This window comes from Rhinopithecus bieti, unplaced genomic scaffold (genome assembly GCF_001698545.2).
Source record: "Rhinopithecus bieti isolate Rb0 unplaced genomic scaffold, ASM169854v2 scaffold_55570, whole genome shotgun sequence".
Lineage (NCBI taxonomy): Eukaryota > Metazoa > Chordata > Mammalia > Primates > Cercopithecidae > Rhinopithecus > Rhinopithecus bieti.
Genome location: NW_016821707.1, coordinates 214025 through 228628, shown reverse-complemented (window position 1 = coordinate 228628; position 14604 = coordinate 214025). Strand labels below are relative to the sequence as shown.

The 14604-nt window shown below is 43.5% G+C and overlaps 1 protein-coding gene across 1 annotated transcript; it reads right to left on the bottom strand.

Moving 5' to 3' along the window:
- Positions 1 to 2540: 2540 nt before the first annotated feature.
- Positions 2541 to 14404, bottom strand: KCNV2 (potassium voltage-gated channel modifier subfamily V member 2). The gene is given in 5 exon segments (XM_017860545.1): positions 2541 to 2822; positions 13016 to 13608; positions 13611 to 13670; positions 13673 to 13998; positions 14055 to 14404. Coding segments are annotated over 5 exon segments (1611 nt in total).
- Between the last annotated feature and the right edge of the window lie 200 nt (positions 14405 to 14604).

The window sequence follows — 14604 nt, the reverse complement described above, 5'->3', positions numbered from 1 at the left end:
AACTGGTGCTGTGGTTGGGATGTAGCTCCTCCAAAATTCAGCTGTTGCCAATGTGATACTTTTCAGAGGTGGGTCCTTTAAGAGGTGATTAAGCCATGAGAGATCCTCCGTCCTGAAAGGACGTAAGGGCCTTATAAAAAGGGATGCATGTAGCGTTTGGTACGCTTCCTTTTCTACCACATGAGGATGGAGTAGTCCTCCTCCCCTTAGGAGGATGCAGCAATAAGGAACCATCTTGGAAAGAGAAAGCAGCTCTCATCAGGCAACCAAACCTGCACGTGCCTTGATTTTGGGCTTCCCAGACGCCAGAACTGTGAGCAATAAGTGTCTCTTCTTTGTAAATTACCCAGCCTGTAGTATTCTGTTACAGCAGCACAAACAGAGTAAGACACCTCAGCCATCCTGTATTTTATCTGACAACCTTAGGACAGTAGGGCTTCTGTTCAGCCTTCAGAGGCCAGGTCATTGCTGATGATAAGAACATTTGGGAGTAAGGGGGAGGGGAATCTAAATCGAGTTTGCCAGCCATAGCCTATTTTCATAGTCATAGCTCCTTATGGGAGTGCAGAGCAAAGTGATTTAGACCCCTGGCTCTCAACATGTGTTCCCTTGCACAAGCGGCATCAGCATCACCTGGAACTTGGCAGAAATGCAAATCCTTGAGCTCCATCCCAAGCCTACTGATTCATACCCCAGGGACAGGGCCCAGCATGCTCAGCTTTAACAAGCCCTCCAGGTGATGCTGAGGACAGAAGTTTAGCCCTCCATCAAGAGCCTTGGGGATCAGACAGACCTGGGCTTGAACCCCAGCCCCACTGTTTACTGGCTGTGTGAACGTAGTGGAATTACTTAACTTTTCCAAGCTTCCATTTCTTCCTGAATTAAAAAGTAATCCAATACCTTATTTAGGGATATATTAAATATTAAAGTAATATGCTACATATACAGCCCAAATTGCCTGTCATTGTAAGCAACTCTTCTTATTTTTTTCTCTCTCTGTTGCTTGAATCAGCAGTTTATACTTATGACACAAGTATAGGTCCAGCCATGCCCTGAGACAAATTTGAGGGTCTGCATGGCAAGCTCCAGTTACAGGGCAATCTTTGTGTGCTCAGTTCCAAGGAGACTTTAATTCTCAACACTTCCATTTCCAGTAGTCCTAAGGAAGGAGAAAGAAATTAAGAGGAAAAGGTTACAGGGAGAGTAAAGACCAATTTCCTGTGGGCACTGGTTCTCTAATCCACCAGCAGTGACAGTGGAGGGCCACACTGATTTAATTCCTTTTGCCCACAGCAGTTGTTCAGAAGGTAGGATATTTTTTTTTCTTCCTTTCACGGAAAAGAGAGAGAAAAAGGAGGCCTGAGTTGTTGAGAACAGTATGGGGTTCCTTTTAAAGGGGGAGGATTAGTACATTTAGGTATATTTCACAAGTCCAGTCTGGGGGCTCCCATATTAAATCTAGACAAGAGTTTCTCCAGTTTGACATTATTGACATTTTAGGTCAGATAATTTTTTGTTACGGGGGCTGTCCTTTGCCTTGCAGGATGTTTAGCAACATCCTCAGCCCCTACTTCCCAGATGCCAGAAGTCCCCCTTATTGTCCCTCACAGTATTGGCAATCAAAACCATCTCTAGACATCAGATAGCCTCTGGGGAATGAATTTGCCTTTGAGAAGCAATGGTCTAGAGATTTCATTAGATAACATCCACTTAAACCATTTTAATAGCAATCGTTTATCGAGCATTTACACACATCTATTATCCCCAGACTCATTTATAAGGTAGGTGGTTTTATTTATTTATTTATTTGTCTGTTTGTTTGAGACAAGGTCTTACTCTGTCATCCAGGCTGGAGTGCAGTGATGTGATTATAGCTTACTCTAACCTCAAACTCCTGGGCTCAAGTGATCTCACCTCAGTCTTCCAAGTAGCTGGGACTACAGGTGTGGGCCAGCACAGCCAGATAATTTTTAATAAGTTTTTGTAGAGGCAGGGTCTCACTGTGTTGCTCAGGCTGGCAAGGTAAGTATTACCTACATTTTACAGTTGAAGAAACTGAGGCTTAGAGTGTTAGAGGCACTTGCCCTAAACCATACAGCTGGGAGCTCTGGGATTCTAAGGTTGGTCTAACTCCAAAGCTAGCTTGTATAATTCCTGCTGTAACACTCCCTCTCTCTGGAAAGTTAAGAATTAAAAAAAAAAAAAATTTTCTCAAGTCAACTTGAGTCCAAAAATGTTTATTGAGCTAGATGCCACGAAAAGCTACAAGAGAAATCTAAGCTGTTGCTCCTCTCAAGTTTTCAATATCAATGTCATTGAGAAGGTCAGACGTTTCACACAACACAGGGAAAGAGTACTGTGAGACATTCTGAGTTTGGGCCAAAATGAGCATTTCTAGAGGCAGAACTTTGTGAACTAAATGGCTTTTATGTATGTCTGCTTCACATTTCCTTTTTCTGTCAATCATAATTTTTTTGAAAAAAGAGAGCAATGAAGTCTTGAAGTTCATGGAATCTACCAGCCACATGTCCTATAAAATATTAATTCTCTTGTCTTGGGGTGGGCTGTGGGTTGCTTGCAACCAAACATTCAGCTATCTTCTTTCTGGCTCTCTGCATGAAGTTCACCTCTCCCCTCTCCCTACGTATGGCGGTATACTCATAAGCCTTCAGCTTGCTGTAGTAATCAGAAAACTTGTTGTAGAGGATGGAAATGGGCATCCCGTTGAGAATGATCCCGAAAGCAATGCAGAGGAAGGCAAAAAACCTGCCCAGGTGGGTCTCTGGGTACATGTCTCCATAGCCCACGGTGGAGATGCTCACCTGTAGAGGAAGGAAAGCAGGATGGAATTGTTAGCACTAAGATCGGGGAGGAGAAGAAAGGCAGAGGAGCAGGCAGAGAAGTGTCCTCCCTGTGGGTGCACATGGGAAGTGTAATGGCTTCCCATGGAGCCTGCTTTAGGAGGTACCAGGAAGACTCCCTGTAGGACCTGTGTCATGAAAAAACAGAAGCTATGGATGGAGCTGAAAGACTTTGGCTGAAATCCTGACTATGACTCATGCATGTTTGAATGTAAGATATGGGAGGAGGTAATGCCTATTTGAAAGGGTTGTTGTAGAGAGCATTTAAAATAGTATGTTAAATTCCTGGTGTAGAACGTGCTCAGTAAATGATCTTTGCCTCCCTAACTCAGCTGGGACCAGCTTCAGGACAGGGGGTCCCTGGGTTTGCCTGTTCACTGTATGTATTGGAAAAATCTTGGGCTTAGAACAGTCAGACCTGGGTTTAAGTCCTGACTCTGACCCTTTCCAGCTGAGTGACCTCGGGCAAAACCTTCAGACTCACTCTCACTCTCTCTCTCTCTTTTATTTTCATTTACAACAGGAGACAACCATCTAACTCTCAGGATTCTTGTGCAGCTAAATAAGAAAATGAATATAATGCACTGAACACAGTACCAGGCATACAAAAGGCATGAAACTCCTCCATTGTCTTCCTCTCATCTTTAAAAGGAAGACAATTATAACACTTCCCAGAGTTGTTCTGTAGTTCAAATGAGAGACTTCATATGAAGGTGCTTTAATTGCAGATGTCTAGAGAAACACTCTCATTATTTTGTAAAGGGACTTTTGTAAGACATCACTCACCAAAAATATGTTCACCCCTGCATGAAATACTTCCCATTACTCTTGTCATACTGATTTAAATCCCACTAATTGGAGATTTATTTAGGTTAACAAGCTTCTGTTTTAAAATGCAGATACCCATGGGACTAGTTATCAGTTACCAGAGAAAACCCTGGGAAAATTCCTTGGGGACTGTTTTTTATGCCTCATGTACTCCCTCTGATCCCCAGAGTATTGGCTAAATTACTAGAAGCCTTTTAAGCGGAGCTGTTGCTCACAGTTGTAAACATTTTTGCATTGCACAACTCCAGGGGGCACTCTTTGCTTTGTGTATTTGGGTAGTTGTTGCCATAATTTTCCAGCAGACGGCAGTAAAGCATATGCTCATCTTGTTGATCCATGCTGAGGTGGCCCTTAGCTTAGTAGTGTAAATATTTTTGTTTTGATGATGTAAGGGTTAGTTTGAACCTAGAATAGTGCAGCTGATTGATTAGAATGAAATGGAGAAGTGAGCCAGCTGGACAAAACTGGGGGCACTGATAAGAACCATAGTTCCATCCAGCCCATGAAGAAAGGAAGGGTATCCCTCCTTTCTGGGGCTGATGATGCACCTCCTCTCACTCAATGCTCTGTCTCTGGTGAGAGGTCGTGCAGCCTTTTTCTGCAGGGTCAGAATACAAGCAAGCATCCAAGAGAGGTAATATGGTGTAGACAAGCTGAAGGAAACAGGGACTACCTAGACTTGTGGGTCTGAATCCACTTCCCCGCTGAATAAGTTGGGCAGATCACCTAACTTCTCTTGGCCTCAGTTTCTACTTTTGACCTATGTGGCATCTACCTCACACAGTTGTTATAGGAATTGAAGGAGTGCCTGGCACAGGGTGTGTAAGCAATAATATTAGTACATATATCATGTAGGCCATCCCAGGGTCCCCCATCCTGAAGCTGGCCCCCACTGAGGAGAGGCAAAGACCAACATTTATTGAGTGCACTCTACACCAGAAACTCTATATATGCTATGCTTACCAGACCCACAGGCTGTGGAAACAAGCTCCTCCCTGACTCTGCCCTCTGGTTCCAGTAGAGAATCTCCTTTTCCCAACTTCTGGACCAAGGGGTGATGTGAGGCAGTGATAAAGTGAGATTGTGGGTTAATCTCAAAGTCCTCTTGGTTGCCTGAGTGGGTGTGTGTTTCTTGTCATTGACCACCCCAAAAGTAAAAGAACCCTAGGCCGATCTCTCTCCGGGTGTGTGAGCTGAACAATCACTTTCATTTGTCACTAACACCATCACTCACACGTCTGGATGAAAGTTTAGTCGACCTTCCCTGGAGGAGGCCTAAAGGGAGTTTGGATTTAGGAGTGAATGGCAGGAACAGATAGTTTAGAACAGCGGTCCCCAACCTTTTTGGCACCAGGGACCGGTTTTGTGGAAGACAATTTTTCCCATGGACGGGGTTGGGGGAGGGGATGGTTTCGGGATGAAATTGTTCCATCTCAGGTTGTCAGGTATTAGATTCTCATAAGGAGCAAGCAACCTAGATCCCTTGCGTGTGCAGTTCCCACTCCTAATGCTGTGGCTGATCTGACAGGAGGCAGAACTCAGGTGGTAATGATTGATGGCCCTCCACTCATCTCCTGCTGTGTGACCAGGTTCCTAATAGGCCACAGACAAGTGCCAGTCCACAGTCCCAGGATTGGGGACCCCTGGTTTAGATCATGAGACATCCACGGAAGTCCAATGCAGAGGCCTTGGAGGAAACAAGTCACTCAAGGGTTCAGGACGGCAGGGATGGGAGAGGGCAGAAAGACACGGAGGAAGAAAATAGTTAAGACAAACTGCTTATTTTCAACTTTTGATCATTCTGCACACTGGCTTTGCTTTACCCTTAAGCCAAACTTCTTCTTTTTTTTTTTTTTTCTTTCTTTGGCTGAACTTTGAGTGAAAAGTCAAAAGTAAAGAGAATTGGCTTAAAGAAGAATAAATATTTGATGTGCATAATATGGTCCAAATATTTTTGTATATCTTCAATCTCTATTTTTAGAGAAAAGATCTCTTCTGCTAGGAGGCTATGTGTGACCAGTCCCCAATAATTTGTTCAAAACAGTTAATTTATGTGTTGTCTATTTTGTGAATAATTTGACTCAACAAGTGATCTGTTTCTTGCCCCTTGGCTCCAGGAGGAACTCAGGATTCCTTGGCTTTGGGGAACATTTTCTCCACATTCCATAGGCCAAGCCATTTCTCCCTAGATGGGAATTAAAAGTTGAAGGCCCCAGACTGACCCAAGTGACCTCACAGAATGAGTTGTCACATTAGCAGGAGTTGGGTTTGGAAATGTGACTAAAATTTCCATGATCCATCTTAATATCCTGAAGAAAACTGGCTAGCTCAGCAACTCTCTGCAAATTGAAAACCTAACCATTCTGCTGTAAACGTACATATTGTCCTTAGCTTTGGGTCCCAAAGCCAGAACGTGACCTTCCCCCGGCAGTTTACTCACTTAACAGCAAATCCTGGCCTGCCAAATATTATGAGGATAAGCATCAAATTTTTCTCTAAAACTTCAGAATACTTGGATTTCTCATTTAACAAGGCAAATTTGTTTCCCTCATAACGAACAAGGAATAGAATAAATCTTGGCACCCACTAGTACATGCATTCAGGAATTTATGATCCTAGGGAATAAAACTTATTTTTCAAAATAACACTCTGTTTTCCAAAGGAATTAGAGGTGGTGAAGATGGACCTTTTTTGGATAAAATTATTATAAGCCTCAACACATGTTGTCCTTCAAAGGATTCAGCTTCAAAGGCTGTGCTTACTCATGCTATTGTTACAAGTATGCTTGGAATTCCTCTTTTGAATTATAATCTGCACAGTAGATTCAGTGGCAGCAAGCAGTCATATTCACCTTGATGGTTTACTCTAAGTGTCAATCTTAAACTATGAAGTGTCTTAACTATTTTAAAATATTGAATCTAGCCTTAAAAAGATAAAGATTTAGCAACATTACAAAGAAGCAAGTGGATGTGTCACAAACTCTGAAGGTAATTCCTCATGGAATTCAAAGAATGTCTTGATCAGTGGAAGCACTGTTAGAACAAGGTCATGGGTGACTACCTTCAAGAGAACAACAACCCTCATCTGTATATTACAGTTCTGACATGTTTGTAAATGGTACAGTAAAGGGTAGGTGTGCACAGCTAAAGCAAAACCACAAATGTAAGTTTGAGATCTATTAATCTATCCACAGAAAGGTGCGCAATAATGATGCTCTCCACATCCTCATCTTCCTTGCATTTCTCCCTGCCCTCAACAATTCTGTCATGTTCCACTCACATCATATTTGCTAACATGAGGAACATACTTTAAAGACATAAAAGGAGACCACTCCAAAATTGGGAATCCATAAGATCAAAAGTAGTAACAATGCCTAAGAGCCTTTACCCTGTCTATAGCTCCCGTGCTATTTCTGAAGGAGCTAGAACTCTACTACTTTCTGTGCCAGATATCTATATGTTGTCTCTCAGTCCCAAGCCTGACACTCTTCTGTATTTTATTCTATAATTCCAGAACTGGGAGTCTGCAAACTACATTTCCCAGATTCTCTTGCCCACTGTCTTCTAATTATATTCTGCCTATGAGAGACTGGACGATGGTATGAGGACATAAGGGTCTCTAATCCTGCCTCTGGTTTCTGCTGTCATTCCTCCAATTGCAGCCAATAGCTATGGTTCAGGCATGTTTTGGCATTCCTGGCATCAGCCTCATCGTGCCAATTTAGGAGTCCCTGCAACAGCTACACAGAGGCCCCTCCTCTGGACTCTTAGCTTCTGGTAGCAATACCTTTTCCCATTTATTCTCCCAGTTCTAGGGCCAATAGCTATTCCCTGCAGTTACCAATCTCTGGATTATCTCAGTTTTCTCTTTCTGCTTTTCCAGCCTTTTTTTTTTTTTTTTTTTCCTTCTAGTCTTCTAACAACTGTCTATTTCCCTGTATTAAATTCCCTGTTTGAAATATTCACCTTGGTGTCTGTTTTCCTGACTTCAACCTAATTTATTTTTCAAATGGGTTTCCTCAAAGCAATCAATGAACAAAAATAAAACAATTTCAGTGATCTTGTAAGTGCCACCTATTGGCAAGGTAATGAAAGCATACTTTAGGAAAACAAAGATGGGAACAAGGTCTCTGGGACAAAATTATCTGGTGCCTCAACTAGAGATAAATTTTCTTTTGAGAAGTTAGTTTTGAAGGAATGAGTTCATGCCATAGTTTTCTATTTGGTTTCTACAGCTGGGCCTGCGAAACTCAGAAGCCGAAAATGCGCTTCATTCAAATTCTACTTTACTCTCTTTGCTATGCTTAACCAAAACATACCCGCCCCCCACCCGCCATTTCCACCCCCCAAAAAACGCTCCCAAAATGTGGTTAGAAAAAAATGTGGTAATATGTTGAGGCTAAAAAAAAAAGAAAAGAAAAAACCATACGCACAGAGGAGGCCAATGATTATAGCTTCATCATAGAGCCCATTGTTCTTGTTTAGCTGTGTCTTGCAATTTCCTACCCCCAGGCGAACCAGAGAGCCCCAAGATGGCTGGAGCTGCTTTAGGCGTGGGCCTGTTTATCTGGACTCTCAGAAGTTCTCCCATGAGGGAACAGCTGACCTTTTTGTATGTTTTATAGGCTCTTTCTTTTCCTCAGTAGAAGAAGAATCATTTCTGTTTTATTTTCTTCCCAAATGAATGTGGAAGCAAAGGTTATTGCTTCCATGTGATAAAGACTATCAACTAGTCAGGTATGGTAGCTTCTATTTATTGCAGACTTACTACAGGCTAGCAGTTTACATATGTTTCCTATTACATTAGTGCTCACAAATAACTTCCATTTGACAGATGAAAAAGACAGGTCTATCTTACATCCTGATACATGAACATTTGTAGACATAAGTGTCCAGGAGGGATTTGTTTTGCAGCTGCAGGAGAATTCACAATAATGAAAATTACTGTATTTTTCTTAAATCCCTGACTTGAGTTACAGAGAAAGTTTGCAGGATCCTTGGCATAGAGAGAAGAAAAGTTATTAAAAGCAAGTCAGATTTGGCGTTGTCTGAAAGTACGAAAAATACATAAAAGAATGGATAAGAGAAACTCTGTAATGCGGGATGAATATTTCACAAAGGATACAGCCCCAGAATGGTGAAATAAAATGCCAGTTCTATTTTTCTTTATCTCATCTTTAAAGTTTCAATTTGTGAGTATATGTTTTCTGATATGTATACTATATTTGAGCAGTTACATATTACTGCAGGAGAAAGATTGCATTATTAGAACTAATTCTTTACATCTTTCTGTATCCAAGCTGTTTGCCATATAACTTTGCAGTGCCTTCCTATGGTGGGTGGGCTAAGCTGCCCTGCCCTTTGACTTGCAGCTTGGCCATGTGACTTACTCTGGCCAATGGGCTGAGCAAATGCCATGAACAGAAGCTTATGAAGTGTTTGAGTGATGCGGCTTGCATTCTCTCTCTTATTCTTTGCCACAGCCATGGACTTGTGGCTGCTGGGGTCTGCTAGAGGAATGCAGAGGTCTGCTAGTGGACTAGTCTCTCCCTTCATGCCAGCTGACCATCAGGCATGTGAATGAGTAACAACAGCCTCATGAAAGAGAAGAACCTTCTAGTTGAAATCAGAGTAAATGCTGACTTTTAAATTCATGGGCTAAATAAATGCTCAATGTTTTAAGCCATTGAGTTTCAGGATGGTTTGTGATGCATTATTATTATAGCAATAAATAACTTCTAATTTGTTCATAAATAAATACACATTTATCATGGGTATGTGCCCCAAATTTTAAAAAATAAGATGCATGATCAATAAAATGCTTAGAAACCACTAGATCAGTTACTTTTAGGAATCCTCTTCTCAGACTGTCATATCTGTTTAGTCAGGTTCATTTAGATGAGTCTCTTTTCATCTTTCAAACTTCATCTCAATGTCGTCTTCTCCAATAGGGCTTCTCTGACTATCCCACTAAAGACAGACTGTACTGCCTTAACTACTCTCAGTCTTCTTGTCCCACACAAGCTATACCAATACCTGAAATTATTTATTATCTGTCTTTCTCCATTAGAATGTAAGCTCCGCAAGAGAAAAAAACTTCTTTGTTTTTTCTTCTCCTACCCTGTATCCCTAGTGTCTAGAACACTACTGGGCACATTGGAGGTGCTCAAAAACTTACTGTTCAGTGAATTAATAAGGTGAATTTTTGTGGGTTACGTGACATAATTGGTCCTAGTATTTTGTTTCTTTTCACTTTGCATCTACATATTGGAAACAAGACATTTTGTCCACATCATTTCAAAGTGTTCTTTTCTCTTTGCTCTACTGAGAATATGAACCTTTAGTCTGTATTATGCAGTGTAGTTAGAAGTATAGAGAAGAACTGGATTAATAACATATTAGTCCTGGGGAACAGAGCGGTCTTAGAATATTCAAGGGCAATTGCTCCCATTGTTTTCATAGATTAGTTTGGAAATAAATACAAATGATCAGTCTTTTATCTAATTTATAATGAATTTTACAGGTACAAATAATTTTCAGAATAAAATGAACAAAGACCATTGGTAAATGGTAAGGTTCATAAATGGGATGGTTGGAAAGTGCAGAATTTGGCCTGTGAAAATAGTGGCTGATAGAGATAATAGCTTCAAAAGGAAATTCATACAGATAAGAGCAATAGTTGGTAACATTTATTATTGATAAAACTGGTGATTCAATTTTGTAAAACTTATAAAAAAACATTGATTTTGAGTTAAATAATGCCACTTAACATAAGGGATAATTTGAAAGGTTTAGACTTCATTGTACATTAAACAGATCAGAAATTTAAGTGAGATCAATGGGTATTCAGTTCAAAGAAAATTTACTGGTAAAAATACAACGTGAGTAACATTATTCTTTATTATATTTTAATTAAAATTTTTTCTCTAGCCATATCCCTTTGAAAGCAACGTAATTTTTATCAAAGTATTTGTTAATATACAAAGGTTGAACCTTTTGTGGGTTACAACTGCAGTATCAAAGAGCGTACTAGATCTAGTGCCTACATGCACTAGCCTGTAAAGATGTTTAGATGAACAGAACTTTGACTCTCAGGTGCTGTATCATATCATCAGCGTGTGGATTTACTCTTCTGCTTTCCTGCTTTAGTCACCTCCAAAGTAAATGTCATTTGCTGGGGACAAATCATCGACCATGAGCCTCATCTGTACACATGGTTTATCTACTATGGGGATGACCTTTCATCACTTGGCATATGATCAGAGAAGCAGAATCTGGCTAGCTCATTCAGAAGAGCCTCGTGTCATCCTGCCACTGAAGAAAGCTCACATATCCTCTATACATATGAGCTCCCTGCTTTCAAGGGAAGGAAGACTCACTGAACTGCATACTTTTACATGTCCAACCTCCCCTTTTAGAGGTGAGAAAGCAGAACAGCAAGTGAGGGATTGAGGTTTCACAGTTAATTATTCAGGGTCATGGTTAATTATTGGCAGATCTGGGACTAGAATCAGGTTTTCCGTGTGTGTGTGTGTGTGTGTGTTTTAAGACGGAGTTTCATTCCTGTTGCCCAGGCTGGAGTGCAATGGTGCAATCTCAGCTCACTGCAACCTCCGCCTCCCAGGTTCAAGCGATTCTCCTGCCTCAGCCTCCGAAGTAGCTGGGATTACAGCCATGCGCCACCACACCCAGCTAATTTTTTTTATTTTTAGTAGAGATGGGGTTTCTCCATGTTGGTCAGGCTGGTCTCGAACTCCTGATGGGGTGATCTGCCCCCCCTCGGCCTCCCAAAGTCCTGGGATTACAGGTGTGAGCCACTGCGCCAGGCCTAGAATCAGGTTTTCTAAATCTTTTTTTTTTTTTTTTTTTTTTTTGAGGCAGAGTCTCACTCTGTCGCCGGGGCTGGAGTGCAGTGGCCGGATCTCAGCTCACTGCAAGCTCCGCCTCCCGGGTTTACGCCATTCTCCTGCCTCAGCCTCCCCAGTAGCTGGGACTACAGGCGCCCGCCACTTCGCCCGGCTAGTTTTTTTTGTATTTTAGTAGAGACGGGGTTTCACCGTGTTAGCCAGGATGGTCTCGATCTCCTGACCTCGTGATCCGCCCGTCTCGGCCTCCCAAAGTGCTGGGATTACAGGTTTGAGCCACCGCGCCCGGCCCAGGTTTTCTAAATCTTATATCAAGCTATATTGCACTGTTAGTGGCCTTGGGCTTGTGTGTCTCAGAAGTGCATACCAGACTGTGGGTTATGACATATACAATGTTAATATTGAAAATATCTACCTTCTGACACGGGAAAACTGGCTATATTTGCTTAATGTCTTTAAAGGTATTACAATCTACTTTTAAAAAGGAAACTAAGGAAACTATACATTCAATTCTTTCCTTCATATATGCCAACTTATTCATCGATCTGAGAAGACCTGATTAACATTAATTTCCAGAGATTCAGCTACCATAGCTCAAAATACAGATATTTGAGTAAATAGGACAAGTTATAAAAAGGCAAAGGCCAAAGAAAACAATGACAAAAAATAACAATTATACTAACTATACAAATTCAGCAATGCATGCAAAAGAACTAAAACTTGAAAGAGACAGTGCTTAGGTGTGGGAAAGGCATGGATTTTGCCGTTGGACAGGCCTGAGTTTCAGTTCTGGCTTTGCCACCTCTAGTTGTGTGTCCACACTCAAACTCTCTGTACTTCAATTTCACTAACTGTAAGATGGGGCAATAATACTGGGTCCTGAAAGAACTTTAGGGAAGTTAGAGCAAGTTTCAGTTTGAGATGCTTCTTTCCACACTCTGACTTAACTGGAACCAGAGGTGGTGGGGTTTCAGTTAGGATCGACATGGTTCAGCCAAGTCTCACCTCCTTCTCTGCATAAATCTACAGTTTCTTTCAAAAACTGAAACCATTTCTGCTTGTCCCCTTAAATAAAAATGGTGGTCATAACCATCTCACAAGGCTGTGATGTCAAAATGAGGTAAGCTTTGTAAACCATTTAGGACACTGGTTGTTCAATAAATGGTAAATAACAGTAACGATGACGAATCTTCTTAAAATCTGTCTTTCAAAGGTTTAAAGACTAAATGTAGATTTGGAGATTTCTACAACTAAGTCAAATTCAGTTACTTACTGAACCTCTGAGATTGTCTTTCCAACACTTTGACATCCACTGCCGTTTTGTTAACTGTATGCAGCAATTGGGGGTGAGGAGGAAGAAGAGGATCAGAAGCCAGAGCCTGGTGGCTGACAACCAGGGAAGGGAGGAACAGCTCACCGGGCTGGGGAAGAGGATGGGAAAGCCCAGAGCCAAGGTACTCACCGCGGCCCACCACCAGGAGTGGGGGATGGTGGTGAAGTTGGTGCTGGGCACATCGTGCTCCACAGAGTAGACGGCTGCAGAGAAAGTGAAGATGCCCATGGCGATGAAGAGCAGCAGGCAGCCCACCTGCTGGTAGCACTGGCGCAGCGTGAAGCCGAAGGCGCGCAGTCCGGTGGAGTGGCGCGCCAGCTTGAGGATGCGGAAGATGCGCATGAGGCGCATGACGCGCAACACCTGACCCACCTTACCCACGCTGCCCACCGTCTGGCCGCGTTGGTGGTCCTCGCCCGTGAAACACTCAAGCAGCAGCTGAAGGTAGAGCGGCAGGATGGCCACCAGGTCCACCAGGTTGAGGGCGCTGCGCGCGAAGCGCCTCAGGTCGGGTGTGGAGGCGAGGCGCAGCAGGTACTCGAGCGTGAAGAAGCCTATGCACAAGCATCTCACGTGCGCCAGGATACCGCAGGTCTGGCCGCCCTGTCCTGCTCCGGGAGTGCTGCTGCATCTCCTCACGTTGGCGCCAAGCGCTACCACGGGACGAGGCACGAAGGATGGCTGGAGGCACCCCAATGGCTTGGCGACCACCGAGGAGAATGCTTCTCCATTGAGTTCCAGAGGCGGGCGCCCTGCGCCCGCTAGAAGCCGCATGGTCGCGACGACTCTCTGCCGCCTCCACGTCGCACTGGGCGCCAATCCGCTGGATCTTTAGCTTTGCTAGCCGTCGGCGCGCCTCGAAGCAAATGCGGGCAGCACGCGATGTACTGAGCCGCACACCCAGTACCCAAGCTCCTCCAGGAAGCAGCGTGACCGCTCGTCGGAGCACCAGCACAACCCGACAAGTAGAAATTTTCTAGACCAACGGGATAGTACAGCTGTTTTGTTTTTTTTTGTTTTTGGTCTTGCTTTGTTGCGGGTAAATTTTTTTGATATTCGCTCGGTTCTGGCTCGTCGTAGGTCGTGCTTACTGGCTTAGGTTGCTGCTTCGGCTGTGGGAGTGTTGTCCAGGTACGGAGCCTAGGCTTTTCTTTTGGGATAGGCTGGCAAGCTTCTTAGTTAAGTCCAGTGGTACTGTGGGGTCGTCGCTCCTTACATCACATCAGCGGCGACAACAGGCGGAAGGTCGCTGGGGCCTTCAGGCTTGGCGGTGGTGACCTCCTCTGCCCGCTGGTCCTCCTCTGCCAGGTCATCCTTACACTGGTCCTCCTCCTCCCCATCTTCGTCTTCCTCGATGTAGTAGTTATAGTTGCCTTCTGTCCAGCCTTGGATGCTGGCTTGGGAGCCAGAACGGGCCCCCAGGGAGCAAACGCTCCTGCGGTGTTGGCTGCCCTCATTCTCCGTGGTGTTCCAGGGCTTGTAGCTCCAGGACCGTCTCCTCTCGCTCTGTTTCAGCATGGCTGCGGAAAGTGGACTCCTTGCTTTTTCCTCCTGGTTGTCGTAGAGGCCCTAACCTGCTCACTGCCTCTAGGAGGATGGATCATGTGGCCTGCACTATCTTAGAGAGGCCAGCCTGGACCAGCACACCTAGGGGCCCAGATACTGCCACCGGAGCTGCCCGTCCTCAGGTCCTGGGCAGGCCAGCCCAGCCTGCAGGG